Source organism: Eleutherodactylus coqui, chromosome 11 (assembly GCF_035609145.1).
Source record: "Eleutherodactylus coqui strain aEleCoq1 chromosome 11, aEleCoq1.hap1, whole genome shotgun sequence".
Lineage (NCBI taxonomy): Eukaryota > Metazoa > Chordata > Amphibia > Anura > Eleutherodactylidae > Eleutherodactylus > Eleutherodactylus coqui.
The window spans coordinates 64,102,900-64,128,493 of record NC_089847.1 but is presented as its reverse complement, the minus strand read 5'-3'; the positions used below and the strand labels follow the sequence as shown (position 1 = coordinate 64,128,493).

Sequence of the window (25,594 nt, the reverse complement as noted above, 5' to 3'; positions counted from 1 at the left end):
TGGGTAGGCACCCTAATAATAATAATAATACTGATTTGGTTTGTTTGTTTTCAAGTTATCTCTTCCCCTTTTAGGGCTCATGCCCACGGCCGTGACGGATTCCGCCAGCAGAACATCACAGCGGAGTCTGCCATATTGCCTCCCAAAACCCTCATACCTACCACTCCGGATCCTCTGTACCCGTCCCGCATGTAGGCCCGGCGCACATGTGCAGTACAGCGCATGTAGCGCCAGCAGTGTCAGATGACGCGGTGGGCAGGGCTGAGTATTCACGCGATACTTCCGCTGTGCTACAGCGGAAGTATAGTGTGATGGCCAGGCTGGATTGACTACAATGGAAGCCGGTTGCGCGTATTCCCGCGGTATTTAGAACATGCAGCGGTTTATTTCGTGCTGCGGAATTCCGCAGCTTGAACATTGAGCTATTAGGTTCAATAGACCTTAAAAACTGCGGGGCAACGCAGCGTAATTCAGCCGCGTACAATGCGGCAGAAATCTGGCCATGGGCATTAGCCCTTAATGACATTTCTACCTGTGATGGTTTCATTTCAGCAATGACTCTCTGTTGCATAACTAAAATAACAAGGAAGGACAATGTTTATTTATTCATTGCCATGGAAATAACTTTGTGAAGAGTACAATAAATAAAGGCCGCTGTAATCTGTACTTTAACTACTTTTTTGAACAGTCTTTAGGGAAATGGATATAAGGAAAAATCTGTAAGTCTAAAAGACAGTATACTCACTTGCCCTCCCCCCTTGGTATCCAGCTGTGCTGCTCCCGCTACCCCATCCTTTCCCTGTCTGCGGACGACTGCCAGAAGACAGGTGATGCTGCTGACAATCAGAGACCGCAGCATCACACTCCGAGCTCATGGCATTAGCGCTCACATCCTGAGCACCATGATGTCTCTCGTTCTTCCTACTTTCTATTTTCCATTTGTTTTATCAGTATTTCATTCCGGCCATTTCTGTAGAAGGGGCTGCGTCCCTGAAACGCGTTATTTTGCTGGCTATAATTTCATTAATAAAGAAGAATTTGGGTTAATCCCTTTGCTTTTATGTGCTTTATATTACAAGGGTTGCACCCACGGTCCATTATTTCTCCATTTTGCGATTAAGTATTTCTATGCCCCGTTACCTATGGTGACTGTTATTGGACGGGCAGCACCCTAATAACTATTCTACAAAAACTATTCTGAATATTAGGATCACATCCCTAATAGGAGTCACTCCACCCCTCTTCTCCTAAATTCTTAAAGGGCCTTTAAAATTAATCTTTCATTCAGATATTTCAGGATTGTGCTAAGGAATCCAATTCGATATAAAATTACCATTCCAGTCCATGTGATATTCCAGAGACCAATTGAAGGGCTTGGGAAAAGAACAATGATAGTCTAAGTTTTTGTGTTTTTAACCAGAACCTTCTATTCTGTAGATTAATATTGTAAAATTTGTTGGTGAAGGCAGATAAATGCAAAGAAAATGCAAAGTCCATTCCAGATCCGTGCAAAGAAAATACTGTTGCTAGAAGAACACCGATCTGCAGGCTCTAAAATAATCTGTGCTAGTGGAATGCCATGATTACTATGATCATTTGCCAAGATGCACTTCTATATTACGGACGCAAAACAGTGGCCAAAATACGGTAGTGTGCTCCCGGCCTAGGGTAAAGATAAAAACATTTTCTTTATACGGGGTGGGCATGGAAAAGTAGCCCTGCACTTCACTCTTATGAAAGCTGTCTGAAAGATAATCAGTCTTTATTGCCCACAGCAACCAATCACAGCACAGCTTTCATTTCTTATGCTGCTGAGGTATGCTACATAACTTTCAGCCATGTTTTCAGCATGTATTCAGTGTTCACAGATCCATCTCATTGTATACTTTAGGCTAGACGAGTTGAGAAACTTTCAGATTAAAATAATCAATTTTCATTTCAAGTGGACTTTGATCATTCTTTCCCGAGCCCCTCAAAAAATGTCAAACATTAATGGATATGTTTGTTTGCTTTCAGGGGACTGTGAAAGGACCTGTAATCCCACGGTTTACCGTACACCTGCCCAGTATAATCACCTGCTTACATCAGCTTACTCGAAGTCTGGAGACAATGGTTTTGAGATTGTGATGTCAAAGTCAGTGCAAACATATATAAAGGTGAGACAACATCTGCCTGTTCTTGCAATCACACAGGCAGTATATAGATCAGTTATCAATTTAACCAACATCCTAACTGCATCTGAAGGTTTCTGTACTTCATATATAAAACTTCACAAAGAGTAGAGCCCCATGACTATACAGCATGTTGGTTACTGTGAATGGTCTGTGAAAAGCTAGGCAGCTAATAGATTGGGACAGACAATCGCCTATCCGTGTCTTACTAAAACCATTACAGAAGAGACCGTCCATTGTAAGATTAACCCCTTAAGGACATGGACTATTTTGGCGTTGAGGACCAAGCGATTTTTGGTATTTTTCCATCTCCATTTTTCAAAAGCCATAACTTTTTTATTTTTACGTCGACGCGGCCATATAAGGGCTTTTTTTTGCGTGGCGAGCTGTAGTTTTTATCGGTGCCAATTTTGGGTACATAGGCTATATCGTAAAACTTTTATTATTTTTTTTATGATAACAGGGAGAGAATACGCATCAATTCTGCCATAGATTTTTTTTTTACAGCGTTAATCGTGCAGCATAAATGACACACTCAATTTTTTCTGCGGGTCGGTACGGTTACAACGATACCAAAACTCTTATTTTTTTTTAGGTTTTTACACTTTTTTTGCAATAAAAACCCTTTTTTTGGGAATTTTTTTTTTCTCTATAGCTGCATTCAAAGTCCTGTAACTTTTTTATTTTTCTATGTACGGAGCTCTATAAGGGCTTATTTTTTGCGAGACGAGCTGTAGTTTTTGTTGGTTCCATTTTGGGGAATGTACAGCTTTTTTGATCACTTTTATTGCATTTTTTGGGAGGCAAAATGCTAAAAATTAGCATTTTGCCTCTGTTTTTTAGCGTTTTTTTGGTACGCTTTTTGCCGTACAAAATAAAAAGCGTGTTCAACTTTTTGTACACGTCGTTACGGACGCGTCAATACCCAATATGTGGTGTTTTAATTTTTTTTTACCTTCTTTTATGCTAATATTAGAAAAAGCATAAAAGAAGGGGTTTTTTTACATTTTTTTAACATTTTTTTTTTTTTTTTTTTTTACACAATTTGAGTCCCTCTGAGGGACTTGCAGCACTATGCCTATGATCGCTGTCATAAGGCATGGCAGAGCTACTGCTCTGCCATGCCTTATCACTTATACAGCGATCATAGGCATTGGCAATACAGGCCGCCAGTGTCTGGCGTCCTGTTGCCATGGTGACAGGCCGGGCTGTCGCGATGACATCACGAGAGCCGGCCGGAGACACAGAGGGAGCGCGCTGCCTCTGTGAACTCTTTCCCTGCCGCGATCTACTTAGATCGCGGCAGGGAAGGGGTTAACAGCGGGGGGCGCATCTCCGATGTCCCCCCGCTGTTGCAGCGGGACGCCGGCTGTGACTGACAGCCGGCTTCCGCTGCTGGATAGCGCGGGATCATATGTGATCTCGCGCTATCCCGAGGACGTACCGGTACGTCCTGTTGCGGGAAGTACCAGGCTCCCAGGACGTACCGGTACGTCCTGGGGCGGGAAGGGGTTAAAAAATAAAAATCTGCTATTGGACTTTGTTACGGATACATGGCAAAATTTGGAGTAAATCTTCTGTAAAGCCCACATATGTTGCATATAGATTTGCCACAGATTTTGGTGCAGATTTGTGTCAAGAGGGGTGTTATCTCTCCTTAAGGAGAGCACCCAAAAGTATGTGGAGACACCGAGGGGGTGAGTGGGTCAGTGGATGTCATCATCTCTCCCCAAGCAGAGTACCCAGTAGGGGTGTGAGAAGACACCTGAGAGGTGAGTGAGGAGACTTACACGGCCATGCAAGCCCCTCTGGGTAATTTGTGGAAGTAAGAAAGATGGAACAATACCTCTGCAGCGCCACCTACTGGATGGCAGGATTCCTTCAAATCAATGTCAGACCCTTTTTATAGGTCTTTATAACAATAATTGGGAATTAGATACCAAGCCAGAAAACCATATACTTACAGCTGTTTCACGGTGTTTGCCCCTCCTCAGTGTGCAGTAGGTTTGTGGCTTGGCTGGTGAGAGGCCTGTGATGTGGGCCAAGAGGGGTGTTGTCTCTCCTTAAGGAGAGCACCCAAAATGTGTGTGGGGACACCTACGGGGTGAGTGGGTCGGGGGATGTCATTGTCTCTTCCCAAGGAGAGCACCCTGAAGAGGTGTGAGAAGGCACCTGAGAGGTGAGTGAGGAGACTTATATGGCCATGCAAGCTCCTCTGGGCAATTTATGCAAATACGGATGATGGGTGCAGATTTGCAACAGATTTCAACCCGCTTATTTCTGGGAGTGAAATCTGCAGTGAAAATCCACAGCATAAATTGATATGTCGCAGATATAAAATCTGCACTGCATATCACTTTACACTGCAGATTGTTTTTCTTGAAATCTCCCCCACGTGGCCTTTACTGTAATATGCTGCAGATTTTCTGCATCCAAATCCATAGCAAAAACAAAAACACCGTATATTTCACCATGTGTGAACATACCCCAGAATCTTAGCTCAAACTATTTAGCTGCCATTCAAGCTCCACAATGCTGGATAGCATGAATGAAGAATAAAACCTCACGTAATTAAAATGTTTTTGCATTATTTTACTTGCATTGTATTCCCCTATATCAGAATACACTCCACATGTCAATACGGGAATTTCTTCTTTCTTAGCAGAGCAGCCTATTATTCTCTATCCTTTGTGTTATACCTCTTATATCGCTGTAATCACACTAGTTCTTTCTTTGACGTCCTTTGTTCTGCTTCCATATCATAACCATATTATTTATGTGTTACAGGTAAAGAAAAATCAGAACCAGGTTTGCTGGATGCTGCAGAAGGTCCCACGGAGCACTGATAGTCACCAGGGTTATACAACATTCCAGCAGTTCCTTGATAATCAGCAGTATTCCCGGAAAGGAATACTCAGATATGAAAAGATATTTGGGGATGGCTTTGTGAGCACCGGAGGGCTGGAAACAACTAAGGTAAGACATGTTCAGGGGAAGAAAGTTAGGGGTGTAGGACGTAATATTCTTCTTAAGAAGATGCAAGAAATATTCTCTTTTCTGTAAACACGCCAATTTTTCACTTGTAGGAGTTTATTGCCATGCTAAACCTTGTCCCTGGTCAGCGAGTCATTGATGTGGGCTGTGGCATTGGTGGAGGAGACTTCTACATGGCCAAGGTAGGTCCACATTGTCCTAGTTATTTATCTACATAACACTGTTTATATTCTGTGGGAAAAATGTATTCTAAATAGATTGACTTGGGCTTCCAAAAGGTTTCATTTATAATTGCAAGACCTACCTGTCACATTGCACTCCTGGGACATGTAGTTCTATTGGTTTCCAGGAGCACACTGTTGCAGATGTGGTTGATTTGGCTGAATGACGGTGTGGAGTTCTCCAGCAAGCCAATCGCCATCGGTTTGTGCACATAAATACTAGCCCCTCTTACTAGAGGGTGCTGGTCATTAATCCATTATCATCTTTTCAGTACTTGGTGTCATGTATGCTGCTATCTTGAGTTGCTTTCCCCACCTTCCTAGCAGACGGTCTGGACACCTGATCTCACTGTCTGCATGTTCTATGGGCCCCTGCTCCCTTCCCTTTTATCAGGTGCGGCCTCCAGACATCTGATATCCTGTATGATGTCAGGTGGTGATATCTGACAACATGTTTCCTTTTACGTCAGGTTGGGGTCTGACTCTGTAGTCCATTTCTTGGTGTGTGGACACTTGAACTAATTCCTGTTTTAGCTATGCATGCATGTGTTTCTGAGTGGGGTTTCCTTCTGTCTGTGAGGTGAGCAGACTTCAGGTGTGAACAATGACTCAGGATGCCATGACGTCGACGTCTCGGCAACCCCAACCTCGGCAAAGTTCTTGAAACACATTGGGATGTAGTTGCCATTTTTCACGCTTTTTGTGCTGTGAGATTGTGTTGTATATCCCCCCATCTGAGAAGACTGGCATCCATGGTGAGGACCAGCCACTGAAGTGCCCGAAAGGATTGTCCCAGGTGAGCCTGAGGGAAGTCTAGGCATCACTGTAGGGAGCATCACAGTGTCAAATGTAGATGGATCTTTCTATTGAGTAAGCGAGCAGATTTGTTCCACCTAGAGAGGATTGTCCACTGGAGAGTTTGGGCATGAAATTTGCTAGTGAAAGGGATGGGTAGAGAGTCCAGCAGTGTGCACCCCAGTGCTCACCTGCCTTTGAGAAGGGAGTTCTCTGGTTCTAGAGGAACACTATGGCTGGTGGGTCAGGGTCCAGTTAGCGGTCGACCATGCCTCCTGTTCTTCTGAGGGTAGGACAGGCAAAAGGATGGTTAACGCCACATTGTTCGGCCTCCTCCATAGGGTAACAGGGAAAGTCTAATGCCAGCCCTATATTCTGAGATTCAGAGAAAATAACAAACACTGAAGACTGGCGACATGTTTCTATGACTTTGGGAAGTGAGAGATTTAGATTATGTACGTAAAATTTTGACGCTAATTGTTTTGCACTTACAATTGAATAATCGAATTGGGACCCATTAGCTTTTCCTATTTATGACATAATCAATGCTCGTGTCAAATTTCACGTTTGTCTGTCCCACTCATCTCTTAGCGTCTCAAAAAGATCAAACTGGAAGGCCTTTCAGTGATCCTTGTGGCTCCGGACACGCTTGACACACGTGGTACTCTGTTGCGTCTACATCTTTGAGAAGATCTCCTTACAGGGACCCCACTTACATCCGAGTTTATCCACTCTTTGTTTAATGACATGGTGGTTGAAGCTGTGATCTTGGGAGCCCATGGTTTCACGGAACCTGTCATCCATACTATGATGGATGCTAGAAAACCCACATCCGCTCGTGTTTACCACTGTGCATGGAAGGCTTTCTTCCTCTGGTTCGAGCAATGACATTTACATCTCATGCATTTTTGTCTGTCCCACCTCCTGTAATTTCTCCAAGAGCGTCTTGACATGGGTTTGTGCCTCATTTCCTTAAAAGGTCAGGTATCGGCCTTGTCTATTCTTTTTCGGAGTCCTTTGGTGTCAAAATTGACTGCTCGCACGTTCATACATGGAGTCGCGCATGCCGCCCTTCTCTACCATTCTTCAGTTCCATCTTGAGACTTTAATCTGGTCCTAGATGCCTGGCAGTCACATCCCTTCAAGTCTTTGCATAACATTCTGGCTTGCTGCTTGGCCTGCAAGATATTGTTTTTGCTGGCTGTCACATCCATTCGCCAAGTCTCCGAACTTGCAGCCATGTCAGTCAAGTCCCCATTCACTGTATTGCATCAGGAAAAGTTGGTCCTCCACCCTGTGCCCTCCTTCCTGCTGAAGGTGGTGTTGTCTTTCCACAATAATGAGGACCTTATTCTACCCTCTTTCTGTCCTTCATACTCATCGAAGGCACAAGCTCTCCATAGGTTGGATTTAGTTCATACTCTGTGAATTTACTTGTCTCAGACATCCACCTTCAAGTGTCCTGACCCTTTTTTTGTGATTCCTAATGGTACGAGACGTGACCTTGAGGCTACCGAGGGTGTCATTTCACATTCAACCTGAGCTGTGGGCGCCTCCAGGGTGGAACGCAACGGTGCTTCTGCTCTTCAAATTTGCAAGGCTGCCACATGGACCTCTATACACTTTTCAAAAGTTTTACAAAGTTCACAAATTTCATCAGCTGACACCTCTCTTCCTCGGTGTGTGCTGCAGATGGCTATATAATTGATTGCATGATTTCCTCTCTAAAATTACCACCCCTGCAGACTGCTCTAGAAAGCCCCTTGGTCTTCAGCTGTGTCCCCTAATGACATGGATGAGACTGTTTGCACTGCCATAAAATCTTTCTCACCTTGTTCATTTGGGAACACAGCACCTACGCAATTGGCTCTTTGTTGAAGTGTTTATTCTCGGTGACCCGCATGGTGTTCTACTGTTTACTGTTTTAATGTATCATTGTTTTCATCCTACTCTGCTTCTGCTACTGCTTGCATACAAACCGATTAGCTTTGTTAGTGTGGGCACCTAAGCACTAAGCAACAGACTGGGGAAAATGACAGTACTGGCATACAAAACGCGGAAGGGGAAACTGACCCTGTGCTAAAGGGAAGATGACTAGACTCTACCTAACAAGCAGAGCGATCGTCCCAATAAAGGCGGCCCCACGCTTGAACCTCGGCCCTGGCTCTCCCAGAATTGCTGGTACACGGAACCAGGACAAGTACGACCAAACAAATGCACAAACTCACTTACCACAGCAGATGATAAAGCTGAATATAAAGACGAGGGATTGGTTTGCACATTGGCCAATGAACTTAAACTGCAAGGCTGCGATCAAAGCTCCTTGTGTCTTGCAGTCACTGCTCTAGCATGACACAAAACAGGCAGCACAGGACACCAAGCACTCAGCAAGCTGCAAGCTGACCAGACACTACACACACAGCAAGCTACAAGCTGACATGACACAGGCACAAAGACTGAGGAAATACAGCTTCCTCTTGCAGGGGGCTGGGGTATATATCTACCCCCAAACACAGGGGATTGGCTGACCAGTACAACCACACCCAGCCAGCTCAATTAACCTTCACCTGTGCAGGTGTGCTTCTGGAACCCTGTAGAACAGCAAACTCCAGCAGAACCTAACAAGCTTGGTAGGAGGAGTTGACACTCTTCTGTTTAGTGTCCGCTTCCTAGTGGCAGTACCTATACCCATGATCTTCAACTGTGTACTGCAAAGAATGAGATAAGACAGAGATTTTATGGTAAGTGCAAGAAATCTCGTTTTTTGTCTCTGGGTTAGTTCCACTTTATTAATAGTAGCTCTTTTCTGAACACTTAGGCCACATATGCTTGTTTTTTTCTTTTACTGTTGACAGACGTATGGGGTTGAAGTCCTAGGGATGGATCTGTCATCTAACATGGTGGAAATTGCCATGGAGAGGGCTGTGAAGGAGAATGCTCCTGAGGTGAGTTATGTAACTAAGCCTGTTGGGTAGGTTGGAGAATTAGCAACACTGCTCGTAGCGGACTTCCATTTTACACGTCGCTTGCACTCTGCAGCTTTGTGCACCATCCCATTTGCCTGCATCCTCCTCCATATGTGGCTGATTGGGGTTACTTGCATCCTAGATCGCCGACCTCTCCGTCGGGAATGGGCACTTAGGCCTTAGTCAGACGGGCGTTTTTTCGCGCGATTTGCGGATCGCATGACGGATGCGCATCCACAAATCGCGTGACCGATGCCCGAAAATCGCCCGAAAATCTGCTCCTAGCCGCGTTTCATTAGAAACGGGCCGGAGCTGTCCAGCGCATTGCATTCAATGGAGCCGGCAATACAGCTGGCTCCATTGAAAGCAATGCGCTGCGGGCGAGTGTGGGATGAATTGTCGGGAAGGGCTTAAATACCGTATTTTTCGCTCTATAAGACGCACTTTTTTTCCCTCCAAAATGGGGAGAAAAAGTCTGTGCGTCCTATAGAGCGAATGTGCAGCCGGCGTACAAAGCCAACACAGCAGGAGAGCAGAGCGGCCGGCCCAACAGCTGATTGGTGGGGGCGGGGAAGTAGCAGGGAGCTCAGCTGTTTTACGGGCGGCCACGGCTCCTGCTATGAAGCTCACAGATAGTGTGATAATGATCGCTCCATAGCAGAGCCCAGCGCTCATAAAACAGCTGATTGGTGGGGGTGGGGAGCAGCAGGGAGCTCGACAGTTGGTCGGGCAGCCAGCGGCTCCTGCTATGAAGCCCACAGACAGCGTGCCATAGCAGAGCCCAGCGCCCATAAAACAGCTGATTAGTAAGAGGAACTGCTGCCCCCCCCTCTGACTTATCTATCAGCTGTAGTTAAAGACAGCTATCACATCTGCCGGCTACATAGCAGGGGGGAAGGGGAGAGAGCTGCTTGTATGTTGTATACATTTTGGGCTATTTATGCACAGATATCTACTCCATACATAACCATAATGAGACATACCATGCAGAGCTCCTGGAAAGTTGGGTGACAACTAATGGAATCCTCATTACATTGTCACCCAGCTCTTCCAGGATCCTGAATGCCAACTCCAGAGTTATTCAAGCAAGTATACAACATGCATTGCTATAACTAGTCAAACATGGCATTCAGGGCTCCTGGAAAGCTAGGTGACAAGTAGAAAGATAACCATTACATTTACACTCAGCTTTCCTGGATCCTTAATGGCAGGTTGATCTGATGGTATATACTTCGTTCCGAGGCAGTACTACTGCTCTTTATTCCTAATGTAATACCTCCCTCACTGCCTGGTCTGGGGGAGTTCAAAATCATTTTTTCCCCATTTTCCTTCTCTAAAACCTAGGTGCGTCTAATCATCAGGTGCGTCTTATAGAGCGAAAAATACGGTATATAAGCCCTTCCCTGCAATTCATCCAGAAAAGTGTTAAAATAAAAAATATATATATACTCACCTTGTCCCGGCAGACGAAGTTCCGCGCAGCCGGCCTCCAGTGGGTGTGAAGGGGGTGTGAGTCAGACCTGCCACCTGATTGGCTCAGCGCTGAGCCAGTCAGAGGCAGGTCTGACTCACACCCCCTTCACACCCACTGCAGGCCGGCCGTGCGGAACTCCGGCTGCCGGGAGCAGGTGAGTATATATATATTTTTTATTTTAACATTTTTCTGGATGAATTGCAGGGAAGGGGTTATATATTTAAGCCCTTCCCGAAAATTCATCCCGCGCACGCCGGCAGCCCATTGCTTTCAATGGAGCCGGCTGTATTGCTAGCTCCAATGAATTCAATGGGCAAACATCGTTCTTCTCTGCCACAGCTGTTACAGCTGTGGCAGAGAAGAATGATTTGTCTTCTATATGTTCTCAATGGGGTCGGCGCTGCTGCCGCTGGCCCCATTGAGCGCATATAGAGAAGAGAACAGGAATCGCAGATCGCAGATAGGCGCGATCTGCGATTTCTGTTCTATAATTTATCGGACGAGCGCATAAAAAGCGCTCATGTGTCCGATACCATTGCAAAGCAATGGTTTTAAAAAATCGCCGGACGCATGCGCATGCGCAAATCGCGCGAAAAAACGCCCGTCTGACTAAGGCCTTAATGTACAAACACTCCAGAGACAGGAACTTTTTAAAAATCTGGCACCTGCCAGTTTTATTTCACATCAAAGCATAGCAAAACTTGTGGTACATACAATATCCATGGTTCACAACCCACAGAGTCCCCATCACAAACCTCCCACCCGGGGCATCTAAAGGGCATCCTCCTCTTTCAGATGGGTGACAGGCCCATACTGGTCCAAACTGCACCTTAGGCTCCAAGTTTCTGATGGCTGCTCCTACAGACTGTCTCTATCTGGCTAGCAGCCAGCTTTTTTCCCCCTGTGTGTGGTAGGAGCTGATCTTTTTATCTAGTTTCTGCCACCCTCACAGATGTTCTCTTTCTCTCAGGTATCAGAATCGCTGTCTATCGCCCTCTCCAAGCCATCTGTACACTGCACTCCTACAATATTTTCTATAGACCTCTAAGCATCCGTGTTCAGCCGCTGAGAGGAACCAACAGGCAGCACAGACAGATGAAGGGACACAATGCTCTGCATCCCCCTCGTTTTAGCAACCAGTTGGTGTCTCAGCAGCAGAACCCCCACTATCAAAAATTTTAACATGTTCCTCTGACATGTCAAAAGTTTGAAAAAGCGCAGTTACTCTTTAATCAGTGATAGAACCATGTGTTCTGGTAGACCTAACTACCAGCATTTCCTCATCAAAAACCCTGTCAAAATCTGCACCATTGCTGCAGATTTTAACTCAAAATCAGCTGTGGATCTGCAGCTGATCTCAGCCTGCGCTACGCTCTTCTCACTTCCTAATACTGTGTGCTGCTGTACCCAGAGCACAGTATGCACTGGCAATTGCTGCTGAGCGCCACCACTGGCTTTCATGTGTTAAGACAGTCCTGTGATGCCACTTCAGTATCACATGATTGGTGATGGTGGCACTCATTAGCAGTTGCCCATATGCACTGCGTTCTGGGTACTGCAGCACGCAGTATTTTGAGATGAGAGGATAGCAGGCGAGGATGAAATCAGCTGCAGGCATGCACCTGATTTCCAGTCAAAATTGTACCAATTATATAGATTTTGATGGGGGTTGTGATGCGGAAATGATGCAGATTTGCTATGAGATTTTCTGCAGCATTTCTGCTATGTGTGAAGATGCCCTTCTAAGGTTTTATAAAACCTTTTCTTATTTTAGCAGGTGCAGTTTGAAATAGGAGATGCCACAAGAAGGATCTTCCCTGAAGCATCATTTGATGTGGTGTACAGCCGAGACACCATTCTGCACATCAATGACAAAGGAGCACTTTTCAGGAAGTTCTATGTAAGACCAAATGAAAACTTAAGTGACCTTGGGGGGGGGGGGCAGAAATGTCACTCCCCCATTTCCCAGTTTTCCTACTGTATTATCAGATAAAAGTGGTAGTGATTAGATACAGTATATGCAGTTATCTTTACCATCTATGCATAGCTTTTCCAAAAGTGGATCTTTATTTTTTCAATATTTAAAGCATTGCGTAAGGGAAAAATAACTTTTTAAAATTTTCTGTATAAACTTTTAGATGCCTTTAAACAACACTAAAAGCACTGATAGAGCCGGAGCTACAGCCCTTTGAAGTAGAACGACTTGCGTTTGTCCAAAACTGTAATATCTCTCTTCTGCAGAATGAACAACACTCATTCTAAACTGTAGGGGAGTTAATGCTGAACAACCCCATTAAGGACTGTTGCATTTAATTTTGTCTTTTCTCTCAGGTGGCCTGCCTGAAGCACCATAAAGTAACTTATGATGCTGTTAGGCGAGGTGACAGGGATCTGAATGATGTATTTTTTGTACTCCCCTGCTTCCTTGTTCCCACGGTGCCCAGCGCTGAAGTCGTGCGGTACACAAAAATCTGACTCTTTTCAGTGCCTTGTGCATGCACTCACCCATACAAGTCTATGGAGGAGCATGTGCACCGCAATCTGAAAAGATTCAGATTTCTGTGCAAAGTGTGGACTTCAGTGGCAGGCACCGCAGGGAGCAGGTGAGTATAAAAATGCACCATCCAGCCACTGTCACCTTGCCTAACAGCACCATAAGTTAGTTATTGATGAATTAGAGCGGTGACAGGTTCCCTTTAAATGTGGTATGTTTTTTTTCTTCTTTTCATTCTTTTACAGTCTTGGCTGAAACCAGGAGGGAAACTCTTAATAACAGATTACTGTTGTGGTGGACGGCCGTGGTCTTCAGTGTTTGAGGAGTATGTGAAGAAGAGGGGTTATGTTCTATATACACCTGAGCAGTATGGCAAGGTAATTCGAGAACACACGTAGGGCTGCTATGGGTGCTCATCTTTCAGTACATGGTAGCTATGATCTTAGTATTTCAAAGGTAAAAGACTTTTCCCATCTGAAGAACCACATTTCTTTTTAGTTTACTGAAAAGCAGGCAACTGGAATACATTTGTGCTAGAGGGGGGCAATATATAAATGGCTTTATGCTAGCTTTATGATGCAAAAATTTGAACCTTTTTTAATTTTACACTGCTCTTGTCGCTAATCATAAAGTGTGTGGGGCCTGCAGAAGGTGGGGCCTTGACAGCTTTACAGATTTATTATAATTTATGCTAGAAATTGGCATACATTATAAGACAAATTTAACTTCTTAGCTGTGCCATTGGGGGACACAGTGAAGACCTTGTGTATAGCTCCTGCCACTAGGATATGGACACTAAGCAAAGGAAGAGTGGACTCCTCCTACCAGCTATACCCCTCCCATAGTTAAAAAGGTGGTGGTCTTCACCACCGGTGAATGCTCCAGCGTCACAACTGTCCAAACGCACTACCCTGTCCCTGGCAGATGCGTCATCTTTTAAAGAACAGCACGATAGACGACTGGAATCCTTTGCTAAATCGTCTTTCGAGACGACCAGGTCAGCCCTTCATCCCCTCAATGAGGACATCGTGCTGCCCTCATTCTGTCCAGAGCCTTGACATCCTAATGGAACATCATCTGCACCAGCTTGATGTTGTCCGCATACTTTGGATCTATCATTCCCGTACAGAATCCTTCCACTACTCTGATTCTTTGTTCTTTTTACGTTCTTGGATTAATAAAGCTCATTCTAACACTTTGTTGGATTCATGCAGTGATGTGCCATAGTAGACCGTCTACTTGTAACCTTTCACTTCTCTCCTCAGTTCTTGCAGAAAGTTGGTTTTGTCAGAGTTCAGGTTCAGGATCGGACAGAACAATTTGTACAAGTGCTGAAAAAGGAGCTTGCACATACACGAGAGATAAAGCAGGAATTTCTAGAGGTAATGGCCTAAAGTCCTGGGCGGTGTAATGTGCCTGACACAACACTCGGTAATGTCCAGTAATTGTCACTTCCTCTTCCATGTAGAGTTTCTCTGAAGAGGATTACAACTACATTATTGAAGGCTGGAAGGAAAAGCTTCATCGCTGTAGCCTGGGTGATCAGCGCTGGGGCCTGTTCCTGGCCGAGAAACCAAAGGACATCATATAATGACTGGCTTCTTTCAACTTTTAATACTCCAACAGTTTTTACCTGAATGTTTACTTTGTATTTTTGTAAAAATAGTAATGACACGGTTTGGCCATGTCCAAAAATTTTGCTGCAGGTTCTAATTTGTTGCAGGTCCTGGTTTTAGCCCAGTCAATGGGAAAAAATCTGCATGCAGATTCTGTATAAAGAAGAGGTTTCTTTTTTTTTTTTTTTTAAATCAAGGATGTAAATTGAAACATCTGCACTGTATAGACTAAGTAATGATTGCCAACAACTCAAGGACATGAGATTGTACAACATGGCTAGGTGCATCAATAACCTCCTTCTTGTACATATTGTAGCAACTCCCATCAAACTAGAAACCAGAACACACAATGGAGTCATACGCCATCCATTAAAGAGTAAGTATCTTTATTACAAAGTGTATAAAAATTATTTTCCAATAAAGACATTCAAATAAAGTACAAAATGATACATATATAGTACCCCAGTTCACCAATGGCTATCATAAATGTGTCTGTCACATGTATAAAAGAGGTATAACGGTGTGTCGCACATGAATAGATCCCACCGCATGAATGTAATGCATTAGACATTAGTAAAAAACTATCCTAAACATGCTTGTCGCATGCATCCAGCCAGGCCGCTCAAAGGGATTTATTTCCTTTATCTTTCCACCTCATGGCAATGTATAGAATATAGATTAGTACGCTGCAGTGGCAACTAAAAGTGTATGCCCACAAACATGTCCAAGTAAACCCCACATAGTATATATATATATTATCTACTAGCAGTAATTAACCCAATATATACAAAATAGCAGCATTATAACACACTGCCCATATGCCAACTGCACACAGGCGAGAAAACCATGTTGATGAGCGCGATATCGCACTCGCCGGGTGAAGTTAGCCTTAAAAGAATTCAATCACATCAACAGACACAGGTAGTTCAATTATCCCTGCAGAACAAACAAACGTATGGGATAAAGAAGATAGCACTACATAATATGACCATACCCATTTAGTGAGCTGAACTCCGGCACCAAACACCCCTCTAGCTATTTCCTAACATCTAATAGTGCTAGCTTACATGCATGCGGCATTTATGTGGGGCTCACATGGATCTGTCTGTGGGCAGCATACTCTGGCATCGCTTTAGTGCAGTGATTTTATATGTTGTGTATTCTATTATAACAACTTTTGGGATACACAGCGATGCCTCTATTATTCATGCGACAGGCACATTTATGATAGCTATATACTGATGTGTAAGTAAACATCAATGTCTTCTACCCATTGGTGAACCTGGGTCCTGTATATGCGTCGTTCTGTTATTTAATGTCTTTTTTTGAAAAATCATTTTTATACATATTGTAATCGTAAAGATATTTCCTCTTTAATGGATGGATTATGACTCCACTGTATAGACTATGGTGGGGATTCCCTTAAGAAATCAATGGAATACTTTAGATTTGAAGTCTGCTGTTTGGCTCTGTGTGCTGTCTGTGTTAATTGACGAACAGCACACAAACCCATTATAGCCTATAGGACTATGTACACTGCTGCTTTTGTCACATGGACAAAAAAAACCTCATTGCATGTCCTATAGACAAGAATTAGGACGTGCAAATACACATCTATATTCAGGCTGTTTGGATATTGGTTTCGGATGCAAGTTGTGCCCAAGCCTCTCAAACGCAACTGGGACACATGGCCAGTGGGTTGGAGGCTTTACAGGGAGAAAGGCTATAAAATCCCACATTGCATTAATATGTGGCAACTGCTGCTAAGCATGTATGGGAATTGAAAGGCCCTCATTCAGGAACACTGTACATCTGACATCTGACCCCTGTGGTGAAACTGCCATATCAGAACTCAGCCTAAGGGCGGCTTCACACAAGCGTGTTCATACTTTTTAAACTCCACGCAACAGCACGACCTTTATAACCCAAAAAGTCACGCTATTGCGAGCATTTCTACGCATGCGCCTGTGTGAAGCCACCCGAAAACATAGTTTTAAGTATGTTGGGTTAGGTTTATAGAAACTAGAGCATGTGCAAAGTGGTGCAGTTGCCCATGTCACAGTCCAGCTCCCATTTCTTAAGACACCCTTTTGAAAATGTAAGTAGAAATCTGGGTGCTCTGGGCAACTGTGCCAATTTTTTCCCATGTACTAGTTTTAGAAGTTGAATATTTTAAAAATGTTTTAAATTGTGTATTATTCTGTTATTACAAATTACGGTATTACAATCCAAAGACAGAAACAAGTATTAATGGAAATGTATGTCAGCAATACACCTGTTCTAATGAAAATAAAGTTATTTTCTTACAAGTTCTGGTTGTCAGATCCTACATAGGATTAAGTCAGTCGTTAAAGCTCCATTAGCCATAGAAATAGGGGCTTGAAGTTTACCCATAAATTAATTTTACGGCATGTTTTGTTATTGACTTTTTAATTTTGTTACTGACCTTTATGATAGTTTTATCACACATAGGGATATTTGCACATGAAATATTCTTGAGTTCCATCTGATTGTTTTTTTAGCTGTGCTAATTCCATACATATCACAATTCACGTGAATGGGTTCATGTACATGAGTGTTTTGTCAATCAGACTGATGGTCCGCGTTTGAAAAAATCACTGCGTGTCCCGTTTTTGTACAAGTATGAGAATAGAACATGTAATGTACAGTGTCCGACACATCGTTCAGCTATTGGGACAAGTATCCATGTGTTGTGCAATGCAAGTTGTTCACCAGAATCTAGGGCAAAACTTGTAATGCCTGTGTAAATACAGCCTTCCAGATGTGTCCACCATTACCTATTGCAGATATAGCCTGGTTGTGTTCTTGTTTTAAAGAAAAGACTCTTGGTTTTATCAGCAATGCATCCTGTGATATAGCTGAAGTAGGAGTTGCATATGCCTGTAGCTCTCACTGTAGCCCCCACTTTCAACTGTAGTTCTACAGACAGTATCTCAGGCTGTATTACAGATAGCTTTGATTGTGTTCTTGGTAGTGATGAGCGAGCATACTCGCTAAGGGCAATTGCTCGAGCGAGCATTGCCCTTAGCGAGTACCGGCCCGCTCAAGAGAAAAGGTTCGGTCGCCGGCGGCGGGGGAGAGTGGGGAGGAACGGAGGGGAGATCTCTCTCTCCCTCTTTTTCCCCCCTGCTCACTGCCGCAACTCATCTGTCACCCGCGCCGGCAGCCGAACCTCTTCTCTCGAGCGGGCAGGTACTCACTAAGGCCTTAGTCAGACGGGCGTTTTTTTGCGCGATTTGCGGATCGCATGACGGATGCGCATCCGCAAATCGCGTGACCGGTGCGCGCAAGTCGCCCGCAAATCGCCCGCAAATCTGCTCCTAGCCGCGTTTCATTAGAAACGGGCCGGAGCTGTCCAGCGCATTGCATTCAATGGAGACGGCAATAGAGCCGACTCCATTTAAAGCAATGCGCTGCAGGCGAGCCCGGGATGAATTGTCGGTAAGGGCTTAAATATATAAGCCCTTCCCTGCAATGCATCCTAAAATGTGTTAAAATAAAAAAAAATTGTATACTCACCTTCTCCCGGCAGCCGGAGCTCCGCGCGGCCGTCCTGCAGTGGGTGTGGAGGGGGTGTGAGTCAGACCTGCCCCCTGATTGGCTCAGCACTGAGCCAATCAGAGGCATGCCTCACTCACACCCATTCATGAATTCATGAATGGATGTGAGTCAGACCTGCCCCTGATTGGCTCAGCGCTGAGAGGCAGCAGTCACTCACCCATTCATGAATTCATGAATCGGTGTGTGAGTGAAACCTGCCTCCGATTGGTCAGGGCCCTGACCAATCAGAGGCAGATCATTCAGCAGGCGGGGATTTTAAAGCCCCGCCGGCTGAATAGTGCCAAGAAGCAGTTCAGGAGAACTGACAGCGGCCGCGGCTAGACTCCGGCTGCAATTTTTTTTTATTTTAACACATTTTAGGATGAATTGCGGGGAAGGGTTTATATATTTAACCCCTTCCCGACAATTCACGCCGGCAGCCCATTGCTTTCAATGGAGCGGCTGTATTGCCGCTCCATTGAATTCAATGGGCAAACATCGTTCTTCTCTGCCACAGCTGTTACAGCTGTGGCAGAGAAGAATGATTTGTCTTCTATATGTTCTCAATGGGGTCGGCGCTGCTGCCACCGGCCCCATTGAGCGCATATAGAGAAGAGAACAGGAATCGCAGATCGCAGATAGGTGCGATCTGCGATTTTTTTGTTCTATAATTTATCGGACGAGCGCATAAAAAGCGCTCATGTGTCCGATACCATTGCAAAGCAATGGTTTTATAAAATCGCCGGACGCATGCGCAAATCGCGGCTAAAAACGCCCGTCTGACTAAGGCCTTAGGGCAATGCTCGCTCAAGTAATTGCCCTTAGCGAGTATGCTCGCTCATCTCTAGTTCTTGGTTTAGAGATAATAAACTTGGTTTAGAAAAAAAGCACCAAAAATCTATGCTCTATCAGTAATACGACCTGAGATACTGTGCAGCAAGTAGAAGTTGATAAAGCAAGTTGCTATGGGTTTTAGGTGCAAATGCATAAAAAAAATTATTCCAGTTTCTCATGAAGTTCCATTAAAGGTGTTTTCAAGGGAGAATATTGATGACCTATCCTCACAGTAGTTCATCAATAGTTGATCTGCTTGGGTCCGTCACTTGGGACTCCAACCGATCAGCTGATTATGCGCCCACTGACAGCACCGCAAATTCACAGGGGTTGGAACAGAAGCAGCGGAAGTCTCTGCTCCGACCTCTGTAAAGTGGCCTGCGCTTGTAACTACAAGTGCAGGTCTCACTGAAATCAATGGGAGACGGACTGTTATGACCTATTCCTCAGTATTTCTCAGAAGAGGTCATCAATAGTAGATCATCAAGACAGCTGCAGTCACCATGTTGTCTATTCCCATAAAACACATAGGTATGGAAGATTAGTATGAATATTTTATATTTTAGGATTTGTCTGTACATATCAAAGGTGTCAAAATTGTCCTGGCAAAATGTCCAAAATCCTCTGACAGTAAAAGGGCTCTAATTTCTTATGAAGGGACTTGTTATTTGTATAGCGCCAACTTATTCCGCAGCGCTTTCAGGTAATTCGTTTATTACCCCCCACAACAAGCTGGGCACTCATTTTACCAACCTCAGGAGGATGGAAGGCTGAGTCAACCTTGAGCTGGCTACCTGAACCACGTGGGGATTGAATTTGCAACCTTCAGGACATGAGTTAGGGCTTAGGACTGCATTCTGCAGCCTTAACACTCTGCACCACACGAGGCTCATATGACACAAAGATGTAAAATTCTCATGTCAGTACAATTTTTTTTTTTAATTTGTGCTACACATTTCATATGTTAAGGGAGGATACATCTGTATTGTCATTCAATACAATGGTGAGAAGTTCCCCACTAATCAGAGTGTGACTTGTCTTAGGCTGGATTCACAGGAACATATCCATATTTATACACATTTGCTGTGCTTTTTTGTGGCATTGTTGTGGCGTATTTGTGCGTGCATAAAAAAAACACACAACCATGGATCCAGTCATTGAAATGGCCAATTAGTCTAATGAGTTTAATATGTGCTCTTTGCCTGCATAAATGCGTAAGAAAGAAAAGTGTGCTGTTTTTTGGTGCGATGGAATTGCTCACACCAAATATGCGCCAGTGATCGAACTCATTGAAATCAATAGGGTTCTATTTTCTGTGTATTGCGCACCCAAATGTATGAATCTGGCCTTAGGCTGGGTTTTCATATACAGGTAATGGCGTCAAACTACTGTGTAGCAAAAAGGAACATATTTTACTGTGAATTGTGCTTATTAACCATACGTTCTTTACAGGTGAAAGATGGTATTTAACCTCTTTCACCTACAAAAAAACGTGTAGCCAACAACCACATCACAAAACAGTGGTAAAATGCATGAGTTTTTGCCACGCAGTAGCTGCCCAAACAGCACCCTACTGCCATGGAAACCCAGCCATTTCGAAATGTGGCAATAGTCAGTTAGGGGAAAACCATCCAAAGGCTTTGTTCACACACGTACAAAATAGCTTGTGGCGAAAGCCTGCCCAGCTGAAGTTGTCCACAGTCACACAATCCTGCGGACACTATTAGAAGGACTATGCTATTTATTCCATTAGAAACAGAAACCTAACAGAATGGAAGCAAACTGAAAGCTCAAAAATAAAACATTGACATCAATGGGCAAAAAATTGAATCGTTTAATTCCATTTCTCTGCTCCAAAAACGTAAAGTCTGAACACAGACTGAGTGCTGGTGCGAACAAGCCCTTTAGACTTATTAAAGCATGGACTCCACAAGACCTTGCAAGGTGGTAACTGGTAGTAAGATAGTAACATAGTATGTTAGGCTGAAAAAAAGACAAATTTCCATCCATTTTTGTCTGTTTCCACTCCCCCCCCCCCTCCCCACTTGCTTGTTGATTCTAAAACTCTTTGAGGCAGAAGCCCATTTGCCCCATTTTGGGGGTTGGGGGAATTCCTTCTCGACTCTATAATGGCAGAATAATCCCTGGATCAACCTCTGATAGTTCCTATCGGTCTGTAAGACCCAGATCAACAACCCTGCTGGTTATTTAATGTCTATATCGTGTAATATCATAGCATTCTAAAAAGACGTCTAGTCCCCTCTTAAACTCCTTTATCAATTCTGCCATCACCACGTTCTCAGGCAGAGAGTTCCACAGTCTCACTGCTCTTACAGTAAAGAACCCCCTTCTATGTTGGCGATGAAACCTGCTTTCTTCTAGACATAGGACGTAAACAGATCATGGAAGAGATCTTTGTATTGTCCCCTAATGTATTTATACATTGTTATTTGGTTGCCCCTTTGTTGTCATTTTTCCAGGGTGAAAAATCTCAATTTTGATTACATCTCTGGGTATTCTAGTGCTCCCATTCCATTTATTAATTTAGTTGCCCTCCTTTGAACCCCTTCAAGCACTGCAACATCTTTCCTGAGCACCGGTGTCCAGAACTGTGCGCAGTATTCCATGTGAGGCCTGACAAGTGCCTTATATAGTGGGAGAATAATGTTCTTATCCTTCACCCCTATACCTCTTTTAATACACGCCAAGACTCTATTAGCTTTTGCAGCAGCTGACTGGCATTGGTTACACCAGTCTAATCTATAATCCACTAGTACCCCCAGGTCTTTTTCCATATCACTTTTCCCTAGCGGTACCCCATTTAGTGTATATTGATGACATCTGTTTCTCCTGCCCATGTGCATAACCTTACATCTATCAATATTGAACTTCATTTGCCATTTTTCTGCCCAAGCCCCCAGCTTATCTAGGTCCTTTTGTAGCCGCACATTGTCCTCCGTTGCATTGATTATATTGTATAACTTTGTGTCATCTGCAAATATTGATATTTTACTGTGCAGCCCCTCTATAAGGTCGTTGATAAATATATTGAACAGAATGGGGCCCAATACTGAAGCCTGTGGCACCCCGCTAGTAATGGTGGCCCAATCAGAGTATGAGCCATTTATTACCACCCTCTGCTTTCTATCCCTGTGACAGTTTATTACCCAGATACACACATTTTCACCCAGACCGAGCTGCCTCATTTTATATATCACCCCACTAGCAACGGTGGCCCAATCAGAGTATGAACCATTTATTAGCGCCCTCTGCTTTCTATCTCTGAGCCAGTTGCAGCAGATCCTGTAAGTTGCGAAATAAGGCTCCTGTGATGCCAATTCAAGTCATTGGAGGAAGTTGGAAGTGAAATCATCCCCTTGAGATGTTTCTCAAACCATCCTCGAGCAATTTTTGCAGTATAGCAGGGCACATTATCCTGGTGAAAGAGGGAACTGCCTTTATGGAATGCTGCGGTAAAGGAGCGTACAATGGTCTGTACAAGGAACAGGTAGGTGGTACATGTCAATATAACATCCACATGAATGTCAGGACCCAAGGTTCCCAGCATAATGTTGCCCAATGTACAATGGAACATCTCACACATCTCAGCAACTCTGTTTTGGTTTTCATCCCTCAATGAGGCCTAAAGATCCGTCATCAGTAAAGCCTTTAAACGTCAGGAAGCAATAAACCACGTTTCTAGTCGATGGCATCCGCAGGTTATTCATGAGAATGTTTTTTTTTTTTTCCAAACCACAATTCGACAAATGTGTTTTATACAGGCAGATGGCATTTCAAGCTCCCAACAATCAGGACTGACAGGAGATTCTGCGTGACATTAGACCTCAGTTCAGAATAAAATATATGGGATTGGTTTTCCAGCAAATGAATTCACAGCACACAGATATGTTCTTCTATCCTGGCAATACTTCCTTTACCTTCCATCAGCTTCTCACAGAATATATTGCTCTACAAAGAGAAAATCTATAGCATCCATACATCAGAATACACCAAAGTCATCCCAAATATAGAAGAAAAATTACACCCTAAGGCCACACTCACACAGACGGTTTTCCGTGATTACCGCAGTGTTTTGAACACCGCGGTATGACGCTGTTATTGATTCCAATGAAGCCTTGCAGACGTGCTCGAACGCGGCGCTGGATTTTCGAGCGTTGTCTGTTTTATTTTTTGCGTTTAGTTCACCTCATCGATAATGGGGTGTGCTAAAGCCGCTGTCGGAGGCAGGAACCAAAGTAAAATCACAGCCTAGTGCCGTGATTGAAATCACAGCTCTTTGCTGGGGCCATGTGTGAGAGTGGCCTTAGAGAGTCAATGTAATGGTGGGGCGCATGGGCTAAGGCTTAATTTAAGTCATCACCTCTTAAAAGTGGATTAACCCTTTGCAATCCAATTTTGGATTCAGGGTTTCCTAGGTGGTTTTCTCTTTCTGCCAATATACAACGGTACCATCTGCTGGCTAGAGCCAGTACTGCGGTATGGGACATGCTGGAGAGGCCCCCAACAACAGAGCGGGCCAGTAATATACAGTAAGAATACCCTGCCGGACGTGTTCCGACATCGGAGCTGTACAGCCTTCAATCAGAATGTCTTTAGACGTCAGACAGCGGATTAGAAAGGGTTAAGGCATTGTGACAGACCAATGTATGTCCAGGTAATTTGTCATGTAATAGCCTGTGTAGAATCCAAATAATTACTGATTAGTTTTATTACTGAGTGGCAGGGCTGTGTGATTTCTTGGATTATCATGTGGGGGTTTAGTGGAAAGAGAAACGCCTATGTATGTTGGTGTAGATTGATATAGTTGCATTTGGCATATGTACATTTAAGGCTATGAACATTTACGCATGAACCAAAACTCCACTCTGTGCTGTTGTTGTAGTAACACTTAACCGAAATGGGTGGCTCAGAATAAGAAAAAAAACCTTTGCTTTTCATTACTGATAAAATCTTCTCTTCAGTTTATGGACTGTACCGGTTGTTGAGTTCAGCCCCATACAGTTGAACGGGAATGAGATGCAATACCAGATACCCCCCATGGACAAGAGTGGTGCTATTTCTGGAATAAAATTCAAACTTGCTTTTCTTAATCCCAGGCGACCCCTTTAAGTTTTGCAAAGAACATCTTGGAAAGTTACATATGGCATTGGTTTTAAGTATAGACATAGTAAAGCTGAATGTGTCAATTAACTTTTGCAGCCGCCTTGTGCATGCACTGTAATAACTCTCCGAGTTAAAATATTGCAGTACAGTACAGATACCTGCACTCTTATGTAAAACAATAGATGGTATCACTATAATGACAAACCCCTCTTAGCTGCACCTGTATTTGAAGACATTTGCTCCTATTTGACTAAATACCAAGGAAACACATATGGTCTCCAGCGTCTAAACGGACCGACATAGAGGAGAGATGTTAACCTCTATTCTCTTCAATCGCAATTTTGGGGAAAAAAATATAATGTTATAGTTTGCAAAAGGCACCCGTAAAGAGGTTTTCAGACTGGAAATGTGCTAAATATCACAGGCTGAGTGGGGAATGGCATGTCCTGAGTGTTGCCAGCTGTGTCCTTTCTCTACTGCGCCAACCCTGCTGACATTTAAGGCTGCCCATACACATTAGAGCGATGTCAGCTGAACCCACTGATTTTGGTGGGAGTCGGTAGCCATCTAATGTGTATGGGGGAGTCCCAACCTTCTCCCAATTGCAGAGGAGAAAAGGATCAGGCAATTGGATTTCAACATGCCCAACCCGATAAGCTGCTAAGAGGGATGTCTGACAGTGACTCTCCTCTTCCTATTCAGAACACATACACACCCGGACAAGCCAACGTTTCTATGAGGGGTCAGGATATATAGCTGTTAGAAAAGTATTTGGCCAACAGCCTTCTAAAATGTAAAGCCAACTTAAGACAGAGTAGTTGATAGGAAAATACTGCCTACAAGCTGCATCCTTTTACATAAGGGATGCCAGGCAACATAAACCAAAGCAACTAGTCTCCAATTATCAGGGCTTTATCCTAAAGAAAATTGGTACTAAGCCAAGGGCAGAGAAGGCTTGTCAGTGCTGAAACCATACTTTTCACTATCACTTATTGCCATATTAATCAATACATTTAGGTGGAGACCAAACCTACATATATGAAAGGAGCAGGAGCAGGAGGGGGGGGGGGGGGGGGGGAGGGTGTTGAAGGTTGAAAATTGGGCTCCCTTCTGGTGCTATTAGACCTAGACTGGATCTTTGGTTCCAGGACCCCATAGCTGCCTCTATAGTATGTTCACCTTTGGATGGAAAACCTCTTTAAAAATTAGTACAGTAACCTTCATCTTCAAAACTCACAAAGCATGCATCTTCTGGTTGTAAGTCATTATCATTTCTTATAATTTACCCTACAGTCTCACATATCATAAGATGGTAACTGTTATAGTACGTCACTGACAAGTGTG

The 25,594-nt window shown here is 43.9% G+C and overlaps 1 protein-coding gene and 1 long non-coding RNA gene across 2 annotated transcripts in view; one reads left to right on the top strand and one right to left on the bottom strand.

Moving 5' to 3' along the window:
- LOC136581639 (uncharacterized) overlaps positions 1 to 8,614 on the bottom strand; it is a 54,653-nt gene extending 46,039 nt beyond the window's left edge. Inside the window, exon 1 of the long non-coding RNA XR_010787076.1 lies at positions 8,414 to 8,614. This is a non-coding gene — a long non-coding RNA (uncharacterized lncRNA). The remainder of the gene's footprint in view (positions 1 to 8,413) is intronic.
- Positions 1 to 17,014, top strand: part of LOC136581637 (uncharacterized) — a 44,073-nt gene extending 27,059 nt beyond the window's left edge. The window contains exons 5-12 of the mRNA XM_066582256.1: positions 2,017 to 2,156; positions 4,959 to 5,147; positions 5,258 to 5,347; positions 9,037 to 9,126; positions 12,396 to 12,521; positions 13,361 to 13,492; positions 14,381 to 14,497; positions 14,584 to 17,014. Of these exons, the coding sequence (XP_066438353.1) occupies positions 2,017 to 2,156; positions 4,959 to 5,147; positions 5,258 to 5,347; positions 9,037 to 9,126; positions 12,396 to 12,521; positions 13,361 to 13,492; positions 14,381 to 14,497; positions 14,584 to 14,706 (1,007 nt within the window). The 3' untranslated portion in view covers positions 14,707 to 17,014. The remainder of the gene's footprint in view (positions 1 to 2,016; positions 2,157 to 4,958; positions 5,148 to 5,257; positions 5,348 to 9,036; positions 9,127 to 12,395; positions 12,522 to 13,360; positions 13,493 to 14,380; positions 14,498 to 14,583) is intronic.
- The last annotated feature ends 8,580 nt before the right edge of the window (positions 17,015 to 25,594 follow it).